General features: G+C 41.1%; 1 protein-coding gene across 2 annotated transcripts in view; it reads left to right on the forward strand.

Annotated features, from left to right (window-relative positions):
• Positions 1 to 21,061, forward strand: part of VPS8 (VPS8 subunit of CORVET complex) — a 258,685-nt gene that overhangs the window by 111,395 nt on the left and 126,229 nt on the right. For both annotated transcript variants that reach the window (XM_062210810.1, XM_062210812.1), the window contains exons 23-27: positions 3,441 to 3,530; positions 6,663 to 6,714; positions 13,567 to 13,609; positions 15,087 to 15,159; positions 15,455 to 15,574. In XM_062210810.1, the coding sequence (XP_062066794.1) occupies positions 3,441 to 3,530; positions 6,663 to 6,714; positions 13,567 to 13,609; positions 15,087 to 15,159; positions 15,455 to 15,574 (378 nt within the window). The remainder of the gene's footprint in view (positions 1 to 3,440; positions 3,531 to 6,662; positions 6,715 to 13,566; positions 13,610 to 15,086; positions 15,160 to 15,454; positions 15,575 to 21,061) is intronic.

Consider the following 21,061-nt stretch of genomic DNA (forward strand, 5'->3'; position numbering starts at 1 on the left):
TGATGTATTTATTTCAAAGTTAACAAAGCAGTATATATATTACTCAATTTAAGTCTTTATAGATGTCCTGTATATAGGACAGTAGTTTATAATGGGTTAAGGTCAGACTTTTCAAAGATTCTTAGCATGAGTAGCTTGCCTGTTATTTGAAAATAGTACTTTTTCAGTGTATCTGAGGTCTTCAGATATACTTTATTGAGAATCAGTTTCTATTCTGCCATAAGTCATTTTACAGTTTAATTTTTTTTTTTTTTTTTTTTTTTTGGACAGGCAGAGTGGATAGTGAGAGAGAGAGACAGAGAGAAAGGTCTTCCTTTGCCATTGGTTCACCCTCCAATGGCCGCTGCGGCCAGCGCATCGTGCTGATCCAAAGCCAGGAGCCAGGTGCTTCTCCTGGTCTCCCATGCAGGTGCAGGGCCCAAGGACTTGGGCCATCCTTCACTGCCTTCCCGGGCCATAGCAGAGAGCTGGCCTGGAAGAGGGGCAACCAGGAAAGAATCCGGTGCCCCAACCAGGACTAGAACCCAGTGTGCCGGCTCCCCAAGGCGGAGGATTAGCCTGTTAAGCCACAGCGCCGGCCTAATTCTTTTTTTTTTTTTTTTTTTTAAGATTTATTTATTTATTTATTTGAAAAAGAGAGAGAGAGGGAGTGAAGGAGGTAGAAAGTGAGAGGGGTGGGTCTTCCATCTGCTGCTTCACTCCCTAAATGGCCTCAATGTCCAGAGCTGAACTGATCTGAAGCCAGGAGCTTCTTCTGGGTCTCCCATGCAGGTGCAGGGGCCCATTTGGGCCATCTTCTACTGCTTTCCCAGGCCATAGCAGAGAGCTGGATGGGAAGAGAAGCAGCCAAGATTCGAACCAGTACACAGATGGGATGCTAGCACTGCAGGTGGCAGCTTTACCTGCTACGTTACAGCGCTGGCCCCTACAGTTTAATTCTTTAATTTCACATTAGTCTTAATAATGAGTACATTACTCCTGAAAGGCTGATAGATCCTTTTGATCTAAACTTAGAAAGACCAAAACTTTTTTGTTGTTGTTTTACAGTGTACAAAATTGCATAGAAATGAAGGGTTTGGAAAAAATGATTATTATTTTTCTTTTGGGAAGCTCTTAATAAACGGCTATGAGTTTGCAAAGTAAAACAAGATCCCATTTGTTTCAGGCTTTCCTCTTATATGTGTAATATGAGTTAGCGTTCACAGACTGATAATTGGGCCAGTGATTTGAGGGCATGTTATCAATCCAGCTCTATGTACCTGTCACACACAGGAGAATTTTAAAATTTCTTCTCTTTCCAGTATTTTCAACTTATTCACAACACCATGTAAATGTGCTGAAGTCTGTTTCATGTTAAAATAATCATTAAAGAATCTTTCCTTCCGTTTCTCACCTCTGCGTATCATGCCTTATCCTCTTTTTGCGCCTAGATTACTGTCCCATCTCATGCCTCCCAGTCTCAGCTACATTTTGTGAAAACATTGTCTGAGTTGCTGTGTCCATTTTTTCACATCTTAATGACTGTTCAGCCTTGTTCTTGCTAGAGTCAGTAATAACCTGTGTGCTCACTGTATCAAGTGATATTTTTCAACTCTTATTTTACTTACTCTTTCAGCACTGTTTGTTCATTGCTTCCAGAAGCATTTGTTAAGTGCCAGGCTCTGGGTGTGCTTCAGTGATTGATGAACAAGGCTTATCCTCTCATAAAGCTTAAAGTGTAGCAGCGAAGTTTGACAGTAAATGGATAAACAAATAAACCGTAAATAAAATTTTTAGTGTAAAGAAGTATTTTGCCCAAACCAAACAAGGTAATATGGTAGGAGGCCATTATGTTGACTAAGTATGGAAAGCACCTGTGAGGAAGGAAAGTGAGCCTTGGAGCCTGAATAACAAAGAGAATTAGTAAGGCAAAGATCTTGGAAGGGAAGATTGTTATGGGTAAAAGCAATAGTATACCTGAAAAAACGATTATACCTTCGGTGTTCAAGTAACAGCAAAGAGGCAGGTAGATCTGGAGCTTAATGAAAGAAGTAAACAAAGGGTTTCCATTTTATAATAAGTGCTATGAAAAATGATTAGAAAGTTTTCAGCAAGAAGGCTTTGGTTTGCTTTATCAATAACCCAGTGAGGAAAGGGAACCTGATCCTGTCCAGAAGTGCTAGCAGTGAGATAGAATTGGCCTGGCTTTGGATGGAGGGGAGTAGAATTGATTTGCTGATAGATTGGATGTGATGAGTGTAAGAAAGAGAGACTTGAAGGGATGATACCTAGTTTTTTGACTTGAGAAGCAGGCTGGATAGTGATTCCTGTAAGAAGATTGGAAGACGAGGGCAAGTCTAAGCTTGAGCGACAAAATGAAGAGTTCTGTTTTGCTATTTCATTTTGAGGTAGCCGTAGACATTCAGGTGAAGATATCAAGGAAATGGTTGGTATATGGATCAGAGGGAAGCTGTAAATGTGTTAGTCATTAGTGAAGAGATAGATAATGATGGCAATGACAGAGAAAGAGAGAGAACAAGGAGGAAGGTTCTGGAGCCTGCCTTCTTCTAGGAAGACTCCTGGAGTCTCCTCATTTCCATTTTTGCTCTTACCTCTTTGCCTACTCTTTGTTCTCCTTAGCATATCTCTACTTCAGCTCCCTTATCACTCTGTAGCTATCATAGGAACAGAGGTAGAATACTCTGTACTCTAAGTCATATCTATTCCTCTTCTTAAATATCTCCTCAAATTGATCTCTCTCCATCCTTAAATACTTTGAGTCCCTTCATTTTTACTGTTTCTGCCTGCAGAATCTCTAGTTTATGCTTCTGCCTTTGGCTTACATGCATGTATCCTTTAGCTCCGAGCTTAGTGCTTGCTCCCTCAGGGATGATTTTTTTGAATACTCCAGGTTGAGTCAGGTTCCTTTATAATGCTTACCACATTTGTAAATAATGAGTTATTTGTGTAATTGGATATCTCCCTCCCTTCCCCCCTTAACTCATATACCATTGTGTGCCTCACCCTCCTTTTGGTGAATGTCCAAGATGAATTTAAATTCTGTAAGAGCAGGGAGTAGGTCTGGATTTGTCTTATTCATTACTTGATCCTCTGGCCTAGGAGAGAGCCTGATTATGGATGTTCAGTAAATATTTGCAGAACTGTTGACAAAAGTAAAGCGAAAATGGTAAAGGGGAGGATAAAGAAAAAACAGTTAAGACACTGGAGGATGTCAGAAGTAACTATTGTACTGTATGTAGTGCTATTAGAAGTAATATTGAACTCAAACAGCTCTTATCCTGGCATTGTGTTGGAACACTGCAGTTCCAGGTTTTTTTTATTAGTGAAGGAATAAGAAAGAGATAAGAATTCGAGATCTTTTTCAATTCTTAAAGCTCCAGGGAAAATCATTGCTGAGATGTACTGAACTGTGTGGACCGAACAACTTTTCCTTTTTATAGGTGGTTCTCATGTGTTGGGAAAATCGCCTGTATGATGCTATGATCTATGTCTACAACAGAGGCATGAACGAATTTATTAGTCCAATGGAGGTAAGCTAGTTCCTCACTCAGACATGTATTTAATTTTATCTGTTAACTTTTCCCCAATCTCTTTTTGCTTTGAACAGTTTTTGTCTTCATCCAATCTTCTTTAATCTCTTCTAGATTTATTATTTGTGTACCCTTTTTAACTCTGGACTTTTAACTAGTCATTAATTTTATACTTTCTGCCACTGCTTTCCTTTTTATGTGCCTAAGTAGCTATTTAAATCTCAGGGAACAATAGATAAAAGTAATGCTTGTCTGTGAGACTTTAAGTTTTTTTTTCTCCTAGGAATGCTATAGTAACTTTGAAAAAGGGCATAAGAAATTTATTTTATATAAAATAAAGGGCCTCTTCAGGGCTGGGAGAAAGAGGCAAAGCCTGGAGGGAAGGCCTGCGGCCACCAGTGAGTTAACAAACTTGACCTCCTGCCGCCCTGGGATGCCTATGTTTTCTGCCTCAGCACTGTGCACAGGGACCTTGACTTCAGACATTACAGTGCTCTGCTATGAGGATGACATCAGCAGAGGGGAACAGCGTGAATTCCCCCCCTCAGCAAAGCCCCATTTCCCTGAACTCTTGCCTTGAATCTAACAGGAGCTCTAATCCCACAACAAATTCTTTCCAAAACCTTCCTATGGAGCTGTGTTAGTGGTTCCCCTGTGATGTCCATAATCTCTTGCTCCAATGAGACACAAACCACACTTTTCCAGCTCCAGTGAGTTCCTGGGGGTCTGGCTGGAAGGCATAGACAGAAGTGGAGATGGAACAAGATTCAGCTGAGGCTGGCGCTGCGGCTGAATAGGCTAATCCTCCGCCTACAGCGCTGGCACACCAGGTTCTAGTCCCGGCCAGGGTGCCGGATTCTGTCCCGGTTGCCCATCTTCCAGGCCATTTCTCTGCTATGGCCCGGGAGTGCAGTGGAGGATGGCCCAAGTGTTTGGGCCCTGTACTCCATGGGAGACCAGGAGAAGCACCTGGCTCCTGCCTTCGGATCAGTGCAGTGCACTGGCCGCAATGGCCATTGGAGGGTGAACCAACAGCAAAAGGAAGACCTTTTTCTCTGTCTCTCTCTCTCACTGTCCACTCTGCCTGTCAAAAAAAAAAATTTTTTTTTTTTTCAGCTGAAGTCTGCGCTACCTTGGACTAGGACCCTGGAATCAATAATAGTCTCTCTACCTCCCTCTGTCTCTCTTTTAAAGATTCATTCATTGAATTATTTATTTATTTGAAAGCCAGAGTTACAGAGAGAGAGAGAGTGAAGGAGAGACAGATCTTCCATCCACTGGTTTGGAAGTGGAGGAGCTGGGACTCGAACCAGTGCTAATAGGGGATGCTGGTGTTGTAGGCAGCGGTTTAACCTGCTGTGCCACAAAGCCAGCCACTTCTGTTGATCAGTTTCTGCAATGAGTGTGTGCCCCTTCTCCTCAGGTTTAGACTCTGATAGTATGTATGTCAAGTCAGAATTGTTTGGCCTTGAACACCTTACAGCTGCCTTCTCGTCTGCATGCAAAAAATATTCTCTGTGCTGCCGCTAACCCACAGTCAGGAAGATTTAAGGCGGTTTCTTGTTTCCTTCAAAACAGATTTATTTATTTATTCGAAAGTCAGAGATACACAGAGAGAGGAGATGCAGAGAGACAGAGAGAGATTTCCATCTGCTGGTTCACTCCCCAATTGGCCATAACGGCCTGAACTGCGCTGATCTGAAGCCAGGAGCCAGGACCTTCTTCCAGGTCTCCCACTCGGGTGCAGGGGCCCAAGGTCTTGGACCATCTTCTACTGCTTTCCCAGGCCACAGCAGAGAGCTGGATCAGAAGTGGAGCAGCCGGGTCTTGAACCAGTGCCCACATGGGATGCTGGCACTTAAGGCCAGGTCGTTAACCCACTGTGCCACAGCACCAGCCCCCAAAACAGATTTTAATATGAAGCATCCTATGTTGCTGCTGTATTGTAATTTTTTTTGGAAATTTTTGTTTTACATTTTTTTTCCTCCCCTCAATCTGGATTTGGTTTTTTTTTGTTTTTCTTCAATCTGTTTTTTTTTTTTTTTTTTTCTTCACAATCTGGGTACATTTATGTAAGTACTTAAACATATCAAGAGGAGTTTTGGGTTATTGAGGTTGTTCTGTGTATGTTCAGAGTAGTTTTGAGTTTAATGGTTTTCAGCAGGAGCTTGGTGTGTTATTAAATGGTCATTTGTAGACTTAAGAAGTAGGAGGTGAAGTGTATCCTGTGATTCCTCCTTTATAATTCTCTGTTTAAGGAAATCACTTTTTAATGTAACATTTAGCTGTTTTAATACTTAAAAGAGATCTGAATTAAGAAGAGATATCTTGTCCTTTGAAATGTTCTAGATTTTCCAGAATGAAAGACAGTGTCATCACATTTGAGATGACTACCATAGCTTCTGAAAACTTTCCTTAATTTTAAAAACAGTGCCTTATGTTGGGAGGAAAAACTTTTCCTTTACCAACTTAGGTCCCAGTGTTGGGGGTGAGCTAGGGGAGAGGGGGACTGAAAGTTAAACAATCCTGTGTAGGTTGACTGGAGATTCATTATGAATAGCTGAACAGTCAGAGGTAAAGGTGGGGGCAGGGTTAGTTCTGTTGGGCTTTTTGATGCTAACCAGCAGGTGAATGTGTACTTTCTGGTGCTAAGGGTCTTCCAAATAGGAACCTGCCTCCTGGGAACCTCCCTTTGAGGGAGGGCCATGGTAGCTGTATTTTGGGAAGTTTCTGCTTATTGTTTCTTTCTGTGACTTCTCTGATTGTTTAGATATTTTCAGTTTAAAGTAATCACTTTGGTAAGATAACACTCCCTTCATTTGCTTACTGTCTTTTAAAGAATAAAGTTATTTTAAGAATCTAGGGATATATTTTATTAAAAACTGTATGTTCAACATAGACTTTCATGTAATTGGTATTTATTAAATGGTTTCTTTCTGTGAGGAATATGACAATTGTTTCTTAGTGATCGTTATACACAATTCATATATACCTTAGCCTTTATGTTTAGTCTCAACAGCAAACAACTGTTTCCATCAGAGAAGTGTTATTAATAGCATACAAAGTTTGATTATGTTTTTAAAAATATCTCTTGAAAATATGGTGATTGTTTTCCTTTTAATTTTAATGCAGAAACTTTTCAAAGTCATTGCTCCTCCTCTGAATGCAGGAAAAACACTTACAGGTATTAATTTTCTAAACTTTAATGTTTCCTGTCTTTTGTATTTTAAGATATAACTTAAATGTTATGAAATTTACGGGTGCTTATGTGTACAGTGTGAATTTTGGTAATCATATGTAATCACTTTACCACCACCATAATCAAATGACGGAGAGACTATACTTTCTCATGCTAAAATGTTTTCTCCTGCCCTTTTGTACTTGATCCTTTCCCCATAATCCCACTTCCAGGAAATTACTGATTTACTTTGTCACTACATTTTATGTAAATGGAGTTATACAACATCTAATCTTTGGTGTTCACTTAGCATAATGTTTCTGAGATTCATCATGTTACATTTGTTAATGTTTTGCTGCCTTTCCCTTCTGAATGATTTTGCATTGGTTAAATATCCTGTATTGTATCCATTTACCAGTTGATGGACATTTGAGTTATTTCCAGTTTGGCACTATTAGGAATAATGCAATGACATTTTTTAAAATTGTGAGAATATTATAGATTAACATACAGTTGTAGGAAATGATACATATCTGCTATATGTTCTTTACCCAATGTCTTCAATGAAAACATCTTAGAAAAATAAGTTCAATTCAACTGGATATCCCATTGAGAAAGTCAAGATACAGAATGACTTCATCACCATAAGTACCCATCATGTTGATTTACCCCCATTTCTGACCTCTAGCTATGACCAGTTTCCGTGGACATTTGTGTTCATTTTTCTTGGGCAGATATCTAGGATTGGAAGACCAGACTGTGTGGTAAATCTGTGTTTTGATCTATAAAGTATTGCTGTATGCACTTTCAGAAATGATTGTGCCATTTTGCATTTCTGTCAGCAATATATGCAAGTTCCAGTGGCTTCACATCCTTGCAAGTACTTGATACTGTCAGCCTTTTAAAACATTTTTGTAAACTTTAGCCATTCTAATGGGTATATAATTGTATCTTGTTGAGTTGTTGGTTTTTTTTTTTTTTTTTTTTTTGGACAGGCAGAGTTAGACAGTGAGAGAGACTGACAGAGAGAAAGGTTTTCCTTCCATTGGTTCACCCCCCCCCCCAAAATGGCCACTACGGCTGGCATGCTGCACCCATCTGAAGCCAGGAGCCAGGTGCTTCCTCCTGGTCTCCCATGCGGGTGCAGGGCCCAAGAAGTTGGGCCATCCTCCACTGCCTTCCCAGGCCACAGCAGAGAGCTGGACTGGAAGAGGAGCAACTGGGACAGAATCCAACCCCCCAATGGGGACTAGAACCCGGGTGCCGGTGCCATAGGCAGAGGATTATCCTAGTGAGTCGTGGCACTGGCCGTTCTTGTACTCTTTATGGATGAGATTGTCTTGTCTCTATTGAATTACCCAGTGTCATCATCATCTTTTTTTTTTTTTTTTTTAAAGATTTATTTTATTTTGTTTGAAAGGCAGAGTTAGAGAGAGGGGGGAGAGACAGAGAGAGAGGTCTTCCATATGCTGGTTCACTCCCTAAATGGCTTCAACAGGCAGGGCTGGGCCACACTGATGCCGGGAACCAGGAGCTTCTTCTAGGTCTTCTGGGTGCAGGGGCCCAAGCACTTGGACTATCTTCCTCTGCTTTCTCAATCCATTAGCAGGGAGCTGGATTGGAAGCAGAGCAGCCAGGATACAAACTGGTGTCCGCATGACATGCCGGCACTGCATATGGTGGCTTAACCCCGTGCACTACAGCAACAGCCCCTACCTAATGTCTTTGTCAAAAGTCAGCTAACTATTAACTATGGGTCTGTTTCCAGATTCTCTATTCTATTTATACTGCCAGTAATATAATGTCTTGGTTTTTGTGTAACTTTATAGCAAGCCTTAAAATCAGGTACCTGAAGTCCTCCAACTTTTTTGGTTTATTTGTTTTCAAAATTGGTTTATATAGTCTAGGCCCTTTGCCTTTCCATATAAACATTAAAATCAGCTCATCAGTTTCTTTTAAAATGCTTGTTAGAAGTTTAAGATTGCGTTGACTCCAGATTAATTTTGGAGGAATCACTATCTTAACAAAATTGAGACTTCTACCCTGTGACTTTGATGTTTCTCTATTTATTTTGGTCTCAAAATAAATATGCTTTCCTAATATGTATAGAAAAGGCCGCTGAGATTTTAGTGATTGCCTTGAATCTATAGGTCGACTCAAGGGGTATTTCTGTCTTAACATTACTACATTACTATGTTGCCCAAACCATGAACACGAAATAGCTTTCCATGCACTTAGGTCTTCTTTAATTCCTTCAAGAATATTTTTCAGTTTTCAATGTATAAGTCATATATTTCATTTGTTAAATCTGTTCCTAAGTATTTTATTTATTTTGATGCTATTATAAATGACGTTTTGCCCTTCATTTTATTTATTTTTCCTTCTCATTGTAATTGTATAGAAAACAAATTTATTTTTGCATGTTGATTTTTTTAAATTTTATTAAGCTAAATAGAACAGATATCCTGTATTCCATAGGTATAATTTTAAAATGTTAACCATACCTCCCTTCCTCTCCCTCACCTTCCTTAGTCCCTCTCCTTCTTTCCTTTCTTTTTTTCTTCCTTTAATTTTTGCAAAGATATAACTTCAGTCCCCTCCATAATCACAGGCTTAATTCTCCACTAATGATAATATTCAACAAATAAAAAGTAGGAAGGCCATAGCTCCACAGGAGTGTAAACAAGGGCTAAAATCAACAATCATATCACAAGATGTCCATTTAATTCCTGTACATTTTTTGTATTCTGTATCAACTGCTACATATCAGAGAAAACATATGATTTTTGTCTTTTTGAGCCTGGTACTGGTACAGAATTAGACAAGTAGACTGATGGAACAGACTAGAAAACCCAGAAATTAATCTACACATCTTCAACCAACTTATCTTCAACAAGAAACTTATATCAATCCCTGGAGAAGGGACACTGTCCTCACAAATGGTTCTGGGATAACTGGATCTATGCATGCAGAATAAGACCCACCTTACACCTTATACAAAGATCAACTCTAAATGGATCAGGATCTAAATTTACAATCTGATACCATCAAATTACTAGAGGAAAACATCAAGTTTGCCTATACATTGGTATAGGCAAAGATTTCTTGAAAAAGACCCTAGAAGCACAGACAGTAAAATAAAAAATAGACAAATGGAATTAAATCGAGCTAAGAAGCTGCTGCACTGTGAGGGAAACACTCTACAAAGTGAAGAGACAGCCAACAGAATGGGAGAAAATATTTGCAAACTGTGCAGCTAATAAAGGATTAGTATCCAAGATCTATTAAGAATTCCATATGTCCTTGGCAGTGGAGCTGCCAGGACATGAACTGTTGCCCATATGGGATGCCAGCGCTATAGAAGGCAGTTTAACCCACTAGCCACAGTGCTGTCTCCATATTTTTCAATCTAATTTCCATTTAGTTCTTTATGATTTGTTTTTCTGCTGCAACTCTTCATTTCTTGAATTTTTGTACATTAAACATGTTTTGTTGCAGTAGTTGCTTTAAAATCCTTGTCTTAACATTTTGTTCCATGTTAGGATGGAGTTTGATTGATTTTATCTTAAGAAGAATGAGGCTTAGCTCCTCTGTTCTTCATATGCTGAGTGATTTTGAATTATATTCTGTAGTGTTCCATTGTGGAGATTTCTGGATTCTGTTGTTTTTCTCTAATAAATGTTTTTTAATAGATTTTTTAAATTACTTTGACAGGTAGAGTTACAGACAGAGAGAAAAAGGTCTTCCTTCTGTTGGTTCACTCCCCAGTTGGCCGTAACGGCTGGAGCTGCACTGATCTGAAGCCAGGAGCTAGGTGCTTCATCCTGGTCTCCCATGCTGGTGCAGGGGCCCAAGCACTTGGGCCATCTTCTACTGCTATCCCAGGCCATAGCAGAGAGCTGGACTGGAAGAGGAGCAACCAGGACTAGAACCGGCACCCATATGGGATGCCAGCACTGCAGGCGGACGATTAACCCAGTGCACCACGGCGCCAGCCCCTCCAATAAATGTTGTTATCTTCTGTTTTACCAGATGATTTTCTTGACTAAGCTTGATTTTTTTTAAAGGAAAAGTTTTATTGGAGGAAACATGGCAGACCAGAGGAAAGAGTCAAAGAAGGAAAAGTGGAAGAAGGAGAGAGTAAGAGAGATTAAGAGACAGTGAGAGAAAGAGATTGAGAGAGCCACTTGTTCAGGAACAGGTCTTCTTAAAACTTTGCGAGGGCAGGCAAGGAAATAGGAGCAGCGAATCCCATTAGGGTGGGGATGGAGCTGACACCGGTGGTTAGGCCATGGGGTCACCTGACTTCGAGCCACGGCAGAAGGGGCTAGAACCTGGGATGGCGCCCAGGGCATAGATTGCTAGGCTTGAATTTTAAGCTCTGTTTCTCTTGTCAGCTTCAGTCTCTCTTCAGATCACTTGTCTTTAGCTGATCTGCTTTGATTTTGATTCATGTGGGTGATACTTGGGTCAGACAATGATGAGGAAAGACTTGGTCATCCCACCCTGGCTCTTTGCAGGATTTTGCCAATCTTTTAGCTATTTATGCTTCCTAGCTTCTCTTAGTCACTCTGCCCAGAGAGATCCCTGTTTTCCCCATGTGTGCCCCGCCTCGACTGTGCATGCCAAGCCGACTGCACTTAGTTTCAGGCAAAAAGTTACAGGGGATGCAGTTCACCTGTGCTGCTCTGTCTTCACTCCTCCATGCCGAGAGAACTGCCCGCCAGGGCCCGTCTGCTTCTCTTTACCCTCCAGTGTCCTCAAGGAGGGAATTCTGGTCTTTCTGATTTTCTGCCTTTGACTGACTGCTTTGAGTTTTTTTTTTTTTTTTTTTTTTTTTCCTGCATCAATCACAGATGTGGGCAATTTAAAGATCTCTTCTTAAACCATTTCCTTTGTGGAATTGTCCATTTCTCTTCCACACTGATGCTGTCCAGCTTCACTTTTCTAGTTGTCTCCCCACTTTGTATGTGCTGCCGAGTAGTTCATGCAGGGAAAGGCCCTGGAGGAGAAAGGTGTGGCCCTCTCCCAGGTGACTGACTCCCTGCCAGATTTGTATGCTTTCCTTCACTCTTCAGTAACTTGTTAGATTTTGTACTGTCCCCTGGATTTGCAGATTTGTGTAAAGGCTGGGGCAAGGAGAGTCATTTTTGGACTGTCTTAGTCCCTCATACCTATTGTGGCCCTGAGCCTCCTCTTGGTAAAACATACTTGAGAATTGCCTTTTACAGACATATCTATACATGCAAGTAGAGTTCAGTATTGATAAATCCAAATTGAATTGTTGAACTTTTACGACCGAAATTTGTCTAAAAGAAGATTTCAGGGAGAGAAAAGTTGTAGAAAATTAAGTACAATGTCAGTGCAGGTCAATCTACATTTACTAATCACCTACTTGTGTGCCAGATGCTGGGAATACAGAGCTAGCACAGACTCCCTGCTCTTAAGAAACTTGTAGTCATGAATCATGGAGATAGGAATGTTGAACTCTCTAGGAACCATGAGCCAGGTACATTCTACCTGAGATTTCTAGCAATAAAGGTATTTTATCTAACCAATGAGCATGAACTTGCTATACCACAAAGGTGATTGCTGCCATGTGTCATACTAGTTAAGTTGGATTAAATAACATTTGTAATTGAAGCAAAATATAATTATTCATATAACTTTGAGCAATTCGAGTTCATTTGCATTAGAGCATTTGAAAAGGATTAGTGGACCAGCAAATGGAAGTCTTCTCTCTTACCCTCTGTGTTGCTCTGCCATTCAATAAGTAAATCTTTTTTTTAAAAATGAGAACATATTTAGTGAAAATCTTTTTAATAGACGAATCTAAAGCTGGCAAAAAAAAAAAAAAAAAAGCATTCCTGGTAAAAGTAGCCAGTAGACTGGCTTGCATTATATCCATTGTTCAGGTACCAAAAATACATTTCATTATTACCAACTACAAATTTCTGTGATCTGCACACTATAAGCATTTCTGATCATTTCATCCTATTAATCCTCCTATCCCATTCTATGTTTCCCTTGTCTTAAAACTTGGTCTTATTGTCTTTTTTTTTTTTTTTTTTGGACAGGCAGAGTGGATAGTGAGAGAGAGAGACAGAGAGAAAGGTCTTCAGAGAGAAAGGTCTTCCTTTTTGCCATTGGTTCACCCTCCAATGGCCACTGCAGCCGACGCATCGCGCTGATCCGAAGCCAGGAGCCAGGTGCTTCTCCTGGTCTCCCATGCAGGTGCAGGGCCCAAGCACTTGGGTCATCCTCCACTGCCTTCCCGGGCCATAGCAGAGAGCTGGCCTGGAAGAGGGGCAACCGGGATAGAATCTGGCGCCCTAACCGGGACTAGAACCCGGTGTGCCGGCGCCGCAAGGCGGAGGATTAGCCTGTTAAGCCACAGCGCCGGCCGGTCTTACTGCCTTTTTGAAAGGACCCTAAAGTTAGGGAAGAGTGGCCTTCTGGGCCCCAGAGCATCAGGCGTGGTGAAAGTCCATGTTGCAGATGAGAAGACTTATGGTTATGCCTCAGTCTTGATTAATGGGCCGTGATCTACAATTTGTTGGGGCATCATTCACCTTTCCCTGGCCCTGGTTTAGAAGGGAAGTCAACAATGCATAGGTCTCTGCCCACGGACCTCTTCCTTCTACGTGCATCCTTAAATAACTCAGACTGATTTTGTGAAAAGAATTTAATGGAATTTCAAAAGACAATGAAGTGTTATTACATCAGTCTTAAGTTATTTGGGAATATATTTACCTTACCTTAAGTAGCAACTTTTAATTTTTGTTTCCACATAAAGATTATATTTCTGAAAAGATCTTGAGGATAGAGTTTTTGACCATACTTTTCTTTCTACCTTAGATGAGCAAGTTATTATGGGCAACAAGCTTCTCGTATATATTAGGTAAGAGATTTTTACTTATTTATTTGTGTGCATGTTCCCTCTGTATTTTTCCCCTATGTTTTTAGAGATACTATTCTATTGTTTCTACAGAATGCTTTTCATGTTTCAGAGTTCTTTTATGTAAAGCAATGGTTTTCAACCATGTATAATTTTATCTCTGGCCCCTCAAACATATTAGGCATTGTCTACAGCTGTGTTCAGTGTTGACACCTGGAGAGCAGCTATGGGACAGACACCACTAGTATCAACTACTCAGAGGCCAGGGATGCTGCCTTAGCATGCTGCTGTGCACAGGGTTTCCCCCACAATGAAGAATATATGGTTTAGCAGGATGCCAGCATCCCAGAACAGAGTGTTGGTCCAAGTCCTGGCTTTGTGTTTCAATCTGGTTCCCTAGTAATGTGCTGGAAAAACAGCAGATGATGGCCAAAATACTTGGGCACTTGCCATGTAGGAAACCCAGATGTAATTTTGGGTGCCTGGCTTTGGCCTGGACCAACCCCTGCTGTGTGGCCGTTTGAGGAATGAGCCAGCAGATGGCTCATTCTCTCACTCTGATGCTGTGCCTTTCAAATAAATGAATAATTATAAAAAAGAAGTATCTGGCCCCAAATATCAATAGGGCTGAGGTTGGGAAACACTGATGTAGAGTATTTTACAAGCAACTACCCTGGAATATATGTTTTTTTATGTCACGAAAAAGTTGATGACAGAGGTAAAAGGTAGGATGTTTATCTCCTGGCTCCTAGAGCAGAGTTCATGCCTGATGGACTGTGATGGCTCCGAATTGAGTGCTCATAGAACTTTCAGATAGATAGCTGGTTAGCAGGAGGACAGGAAGATGGCAGAACCTTCCAGAATGTCATAGCTCCTATCTAATGTGAGTTAACTCTGAGGCCTGTTTTGCATTTGTTTCATTGAGTCTTCAGTGTAGAAGAACAAATGCAGCATTCACCTAGTGCTTCATCATCTGTCCTTTGAACTCTTGAGAATATGCTGGTGTCTCGTCTCTGCCTAACATTGAGAATTGATGACTTGTTCAAAGACATTTAAAATTTGCCCCCACCCCAAATGACAGGAAAAGGGAAGATGCCCTCAGAAAGCATTTGTAATCATTCAGCCCACAAGGCAAATTAGTCACAGAGAAGGTCTGGTTTTCATGTAAAACTGTAGTGTGGGTTTCTCTTCAGATTCTAACTCTCCCTGAAGACTTGTCCTGTTGCACACATTGTCCAGACTTTTATTGGCCCCGTTCATTCTCTGTCTTTAATCACCATTCCTAGAGTCTCTGAGAACATCAGGCTTTCAGCAGGTAAGTCAGAGTTCAATGGTGCCATTAGGCTGTTTCTGTAAGTTGGGTTATGAGGCTTAGCTAATCTGTTCCTCATCATTAGTATCTCAGGGTTGAAAAACAGTTTGTTTCTTGAAAGTTATGCCTTTACAAATCACCAGATCTGTTCTCATTCTTTTCTTCTAGCTGTTGTCTAGCAGGTCGTGCCTACCCGTTGGGTGACATCCCTGAAGATCTTGTTCCCTTGGTTAAAAACCAGGTTGGTCTGTTTTCAAGGTGGTTTTATTCTCTATACCTTGTGTTAAAATGCACTGAAGACAACTTGCAGGTGAAGATTCACCTGGGACAGGAACTTTTGCCCATCATAGGAGAGAGCCTACACACTATCATTAAAGTCTGTAATACTAGCTGAGAGAGGATTTAAAGGTAAACATATAACATAAGGGCAATTTAAACTGAATTCAACCTGTCTTCGGTTTATCCAAATGAGAAACATTGCTTCGGAAAGATACTTTGCAAGGTGAGAAAATAACCAGCATTTTTTCAACTTGCAGGTTTTTGAATTTCTAATTCGCCTGCATTCAGCAGAAGCTTCCCCTGAGGAAGAAATCTATCCGTATGTCCGGACTCTGCTACATTTTGACACAAGAGAATTTCTAAATGTATTGGCGTTGGTAAGAGATAGGATGATTTTTAAGATATTTCCAAATAAGCCAGGGCAATATTTTTTTAATAGAAAGAAAGAAAAATGACAATCCTCATGCAGGTACAAATTTTGTGCCACATCAGTAAACCAAGGTTTCAGATGTTTAATTTTTTGCCACCCGTATTTTCTCTTTAACCTCCGCCTCCCCATTCTCAAGCATACTCATCACAAAGTTAAAGAGAGCAGGACTAGGTGTGGTGCAGCACTGGCTTCATAAACTATATTACCTGACATACTAAACACAGCTGAGGGCTCTGAGGGTTGTGCTGGTGCTGGTGCTGGTGCTGGTGCCGGTGCCGGTAAGTGGGAGCAACTGTGGTTGAAATGGAGCACGGAAACTTCCTGCTGAAACATTCCCTTTTATGTGTTTAATTAGAGAGGAATTTGGATGAGCCAGGTTCTCTGTGAAAATGCCTCTAGGGGAACAATGCTCTAAAACATGATTTATCTTCCCAATTAAATAGTACTAGAGTTGTTTTATAAAAAGCTTCTGATAACATGGAAAATGCTTATGTTTCAGTGTTTAGTGAAAGTAGCAGGCTCACAAATATGTAAAATACACACAAATGTACAATATTTAGAGAAAAAACAGGAAAGAAACACATTTAAATATTAATATTGACTGTGTGAGGTGGAGCAAATTTCCCCAATGAGCTTATACTACTTTTGTAAGTTGAATAATATAAACTATTAAATTGTGTTTAAAAGCTAAATATCCATGAGAAGGTTATTGTATCATACTTTAGTTTAATTTGAAAACCTGATTTCATTAGTAGTGCCCTCAACTGCATATGAATGAGAAAGGAGATACTTAGAACTGGAAGTTAGATTTAGTTGGTTTAGGAAACCTTAGATGTTTAAAGGAGAACATAAACATATTTGGTAATGGGCTTGTAGGAAAAAAAGAAACAGGAAATGATGGGGCTGAGAGTTTGGGAAGAATGGTAGAGAAAACAAAAAGTTTTATTTAATTTTCATTGTTTTAAAGGACTGTGGTAGCCCTGAAACACATTTGGAATGATGCTGACGTCTAAATTATAATATTGGATTAGAGTAAGGCTATAAAACAATATCTCATTTTCTTGACAAATGTTCCAGTGCCTGGAACATCCCCCATACTGTGCTCACTGAAGGATGCAACCTTGGCTGACAGGATGTAAACCTGCCCTGTGGATAAAGAGGAGCCACACTTGTAGATGAGTGATTATAGCATAGTATAATGCAGCCTTGGGGGAAGTACAGGATGCTGTAGGGACACTGATTGGGGTAGCTCAGAGCATTAAAGAATCTTTCTTGGTTGAAATGGTGTCTGTGCTAAGTCTCAAAAGATAAGTACAAGTTGGATGAAGAGTAGAGGTATTCTAGGCAGAAGGATATAATATTTGGAAAGATCTTAGAAATTAAATAGAGCAATGTACAATCATGTAACTGAAAAAAAATCAGTATGGCTGTATCTTTTTTTTTTTTTTTTCCATGATTTATTTGAGAGGTAGAGTTGGAGAGAGAGAGAGAGAGAGAGAGAGAGAGAAGGAAGACCATCTCCTGGTTCACTCCCCAGATGGCCGCAAGGGCCAGAGCTGAGCTGATCTGAAGCCAGGAGCCAGGAGCTTCTTCCAGGTCTCCCACATGGGTGCAGGGGCCCAAGCGCTTGGACCATCTTCTACTGCTTTCCCAGGCCATAGCAGAGAGCTGGATTGGAAGAGGAGAGCCGGGACACGAACTGGTGCCCATATGGGATTCTGGTGCCACAGTGGGAGGGTTAGCCTACTATGACTCAATGCCATCTCCTATTGACTCTATCTTTAAGTATAAGGAAAAATACAGAAACAAATCCATAGAGATAGTCTCTGAATCTTGCAGTCTGTAGTAAGAGATTTATGAAGCCTTGAGGAAGAGTAATATCATGATTTATACTCTTAAGAAGATTCCCTCTGATTCATATATCTTAGTCAGTTTGGGCTGCTATAGCAAAATACCATAGTCTGAGACTATGCACAGACATTTATTTCTCTATTATTTGTTTAGCTCTGGAGGTTGCAAGTCCAACATCCAATCCTGGCAGGCCCTGTGTCTGCTGAGGAGCCATTTCCTCAGGAAATGTCTCCTATGTGTCCTCACGTGGCTGGAAAACAAGGGGTATTTCTTTTATAAAGCCTCTAATCCCATTCATGAAAGTTCCACCTTTGTGGTCTAATCACCTCCCAAAAGCCCCAACTCCTAATGCCATCAAGTTCCTGGTTAGATTTAAATTTTCTTCCTGGGGCCTGCACCATAGCGCAGTAGGTTAATCCTCCGCCTATGGCACCGGCATTCCATATGGGCACCGGGTTCTAGTCCTGGTTGCTCCTCTTCCAGTCCAACTCTTTGCTGTGGCCTGGGAAAGCAGTGGAGGATGGCCCAAGTGCATGGTCCCCTGCACCTGTGTGGGAGACCAGGAAGATGCGCTTGGCTCCTGGCTTTGGATCAGCATAGCTCCGGCCGTTGCAGCCATTTGGGGGGAGAACCAACAGAAGGAAGACCTTTCTCTCTGTCTTTCTCTCTCACTGACTGTAACTCTGTCAAATAAATTTTAAAAAAATAAATTTTCTTCCTTAAAGGTTTATTTTATTTATTTGGAAGGCAGAGTTACACAGAGAGAAATCTTCTATCCCCTGGTTCACTCCCGAAATGGCCACAGCTGCCAGAGCTGGGCCAGTCCAAAGCCAGGAGTCAGGAGCTTCTTCCGGGTACCCCACGTGGGTGCAGGGGCCCATCTTCCACTGCTTTCCCAGGTGTATCAGCAGGGAGCTGGATCAGAGGTGGAGCAGCCAGGACTTGAACCAGAAGTTATATCTTACCCAGACCTCTTGTTCACACTTACCAGGTCCATCTTTTGATCTTTCTAAGGGCAGTGCTCTGCTGCACACGTCACAGACCTTATCTCTTTTCTTGTGGAGGTGAATTCTGTTTAAAGTTACAAGTGTTCTACTACCTCTAGAACCTTGTCCCATCCATCTTTCTTCTTCACGGTCCTAGTTTGATCTTCTTTCTGGTGTGTGCTTTATAGCCAATATTTGCTAATTTGGGATTTTTTTCCTCCCTTTATGTAATTTGAAGTTTGTAGTGTTTATTATCCTTTTAGTTTTTCCGTTACCATGTGTTGCAGATGATTCCTTTTGCTCTTCATTATACAGAGATCTTAAGGGAGATGTGTAAGGAGATTAAGACAGAGTCTGCAAACTATAACTACAAACCTAATCCAGCCTTATTTGGCCCCTGGCCTCTGCAAGCAAAGAATGTTTTTTATGTTATTAAGAAATGTAAAAAAGAACAAGAATAATATGTGATAAAAATTGTATGTAGCCCACAAAGCCAGAAAAATTTACTACCTGGCCTGTTCGAGACTATTTGTTGACCTATGGATTAAGATTTAGCTTGCTGTCATTGTCAACAGAAACTCCATCAAAGTTTTTTTTTTTTTTTATGTTTATTCAGTGTCTTTTATATGAAAAGCAGAGCAACAGAGAGAGAGAGAGAGAGAGAGCAAGATAGATATTGCATCTACTGGTTCATTCCCCAAGTGAGATTCTATCTAGTGGTGCATTCCTCACGTGCCTGCAACAGCTCAGAGCTCCATCCTGGTCTTCCCACATGAGGGATAGGGACTCAAGTACTTGAGCCATCATCTGCTGCCTCCCAGGAGTATTAATAGGTAGCTGGGTCAGAAGTGGAGGTGGGGAGCCAGCATCATAGAAGAGCATATTGAGCCACCACTTGCAAGGCTGCCTTCTCAAATAGGAGTGCCTGGTTCAAGTCTTGGCTATTTTACTTTTTTTTCTTTTTAAACTTATTTATGTATTTGAAAGAGTGCAGAGAGAGGGAAAGACACAGAGAGAGATCTTCCATCCACTGGCTTACTCCCCAAATGGCTGCAACAGCCATGGCTGAGTCAAGCCGAAGCCAGGAGCCTCTTCCAGGTCTTCCACATGGATGTAGGAACCAGAGCACTTGGGCCAGCCTCCACTGCCTTCCCGGGCACATTAGCAGGGAGCTGGATCAGAAATGGAGCATCCGGGACTTGAACTGGTGTCCATGTAGGATACTGGCCTAGCAGGCAGCACCATTTTACTTCTGATCTAGCCTCCTTCTAATGTGCCTGAGAAGGCAATGGAAATGGCCACTCCCATGTGTGAGACTTGGATGGAATTCCTGGCACCTACCTTCAGCCTGACCTGGCCCTGGCTATTGCAGCCATTTAGGGAGTGAACCAATGAATGGAAGATCTCTCTCCTTCCCCCTGTCACTCTTCTTCTGTCACTCCTCCTTTCAAATGAATAAATAAATCTTAAGAAAAAAAAGTAGAGGATGTGGGCATCCCAAGAAGAGACTTAACCATTTGCACCACAGTGCCTGCCCCAAACCTCCACCCCCATAACACTTTTTAAGGGATTACAGATGATTGTTTTTAAGATATTATTTATTTATTTGAGAGATAGAGTTATAGACAGAGAGAGGGAGAGACACAGAGGTCTTCTATCTGCTGGTTCAATCCCCAGCAGGCTGCCATGGCTGGAGTTGAGCCTTCCAAAGCCAGGAACCAGGATACAGAGGCCCAAGCACTTGGACCATCTTCCACAGCTTTCCCTGTCCTTAGCAGAGAGCTGGATCAGAAGAGGAGCAGCTAGGATACGAACTGACACCCAAGTGGGATTCCGGCGCTGCAGGCAGAGGCTTAGCTCACTATGCCACAGTGCCAGCCCTAATTACAGATGATTTTGAACCTGGGTTTTCAGTCTGCCTTTGTACTTCACACACTGTATTCCCCATTAGGATGTGTTTGTATATTTACTTCTAACAGGTATTGCAGAATTGGAAATATCTTTGTGGCTTGATAATGTTCTAGCAATGGTATGCCATTTTGGTGACAGTTGTTAAACAATCACCAAAATATGTCATTGCATGTATCATAATATTCACTTTGTAGTATGTCACCATTTAATTATGTTTATAGGAGCAAGCTTCCAATATCTGTTTCAAAATAGTGACTAAATGCTGCCAACAGGAAAATAGTCAAGGAAATTCCTTTTTGCTTGAAGTCACTGCTGTGTTTTATTTTTAAATACGTGTGTTAATTGTACATGGTTTCATATTTTAGTTGAAGCACTAGTCTTGGCAGACAGTACCTTCTGTTGGTACCTGCAGCATGAGGTTGCACTTGAGGGGCCTGGGATTGGAGTGTTGTGGTAGGATGGGAAGGGGGAGAGTTTTTGGTTCTCATAAATCAGAACAGGGAACTGAGACACTTTCCATTCTGTCTCTGTCTGCAGTAAGTGTCAAAGGTAACCCACGTGAACATCAGAATATCTCCTGTTTGAGCATTCCAATTAAGAGTTCCTCCAGTCTCCTTGGTGACTCATTTCAGCACTTCTCAATTAATCAGCAGCAAGGCAGACCAGCTAAAACAAAAGTTTAAAGT

The sequence above is a fragment of the Lepus europaeus genome, chromosome 2 (assembly GCF_033115175.1).
Source record: "Lepus europaeus isolate LE1 chromosome 2, mLepTim1.pri, whole genome shotgun sequence".
In the NCBI taxonomy this organism is placed as follows: domain Eukaryota; kingdom Metazoa; phylum Chordata; class Mammalia; order Lagomorpha; family Leporidae; genus Lepus; species Lepus europaeus.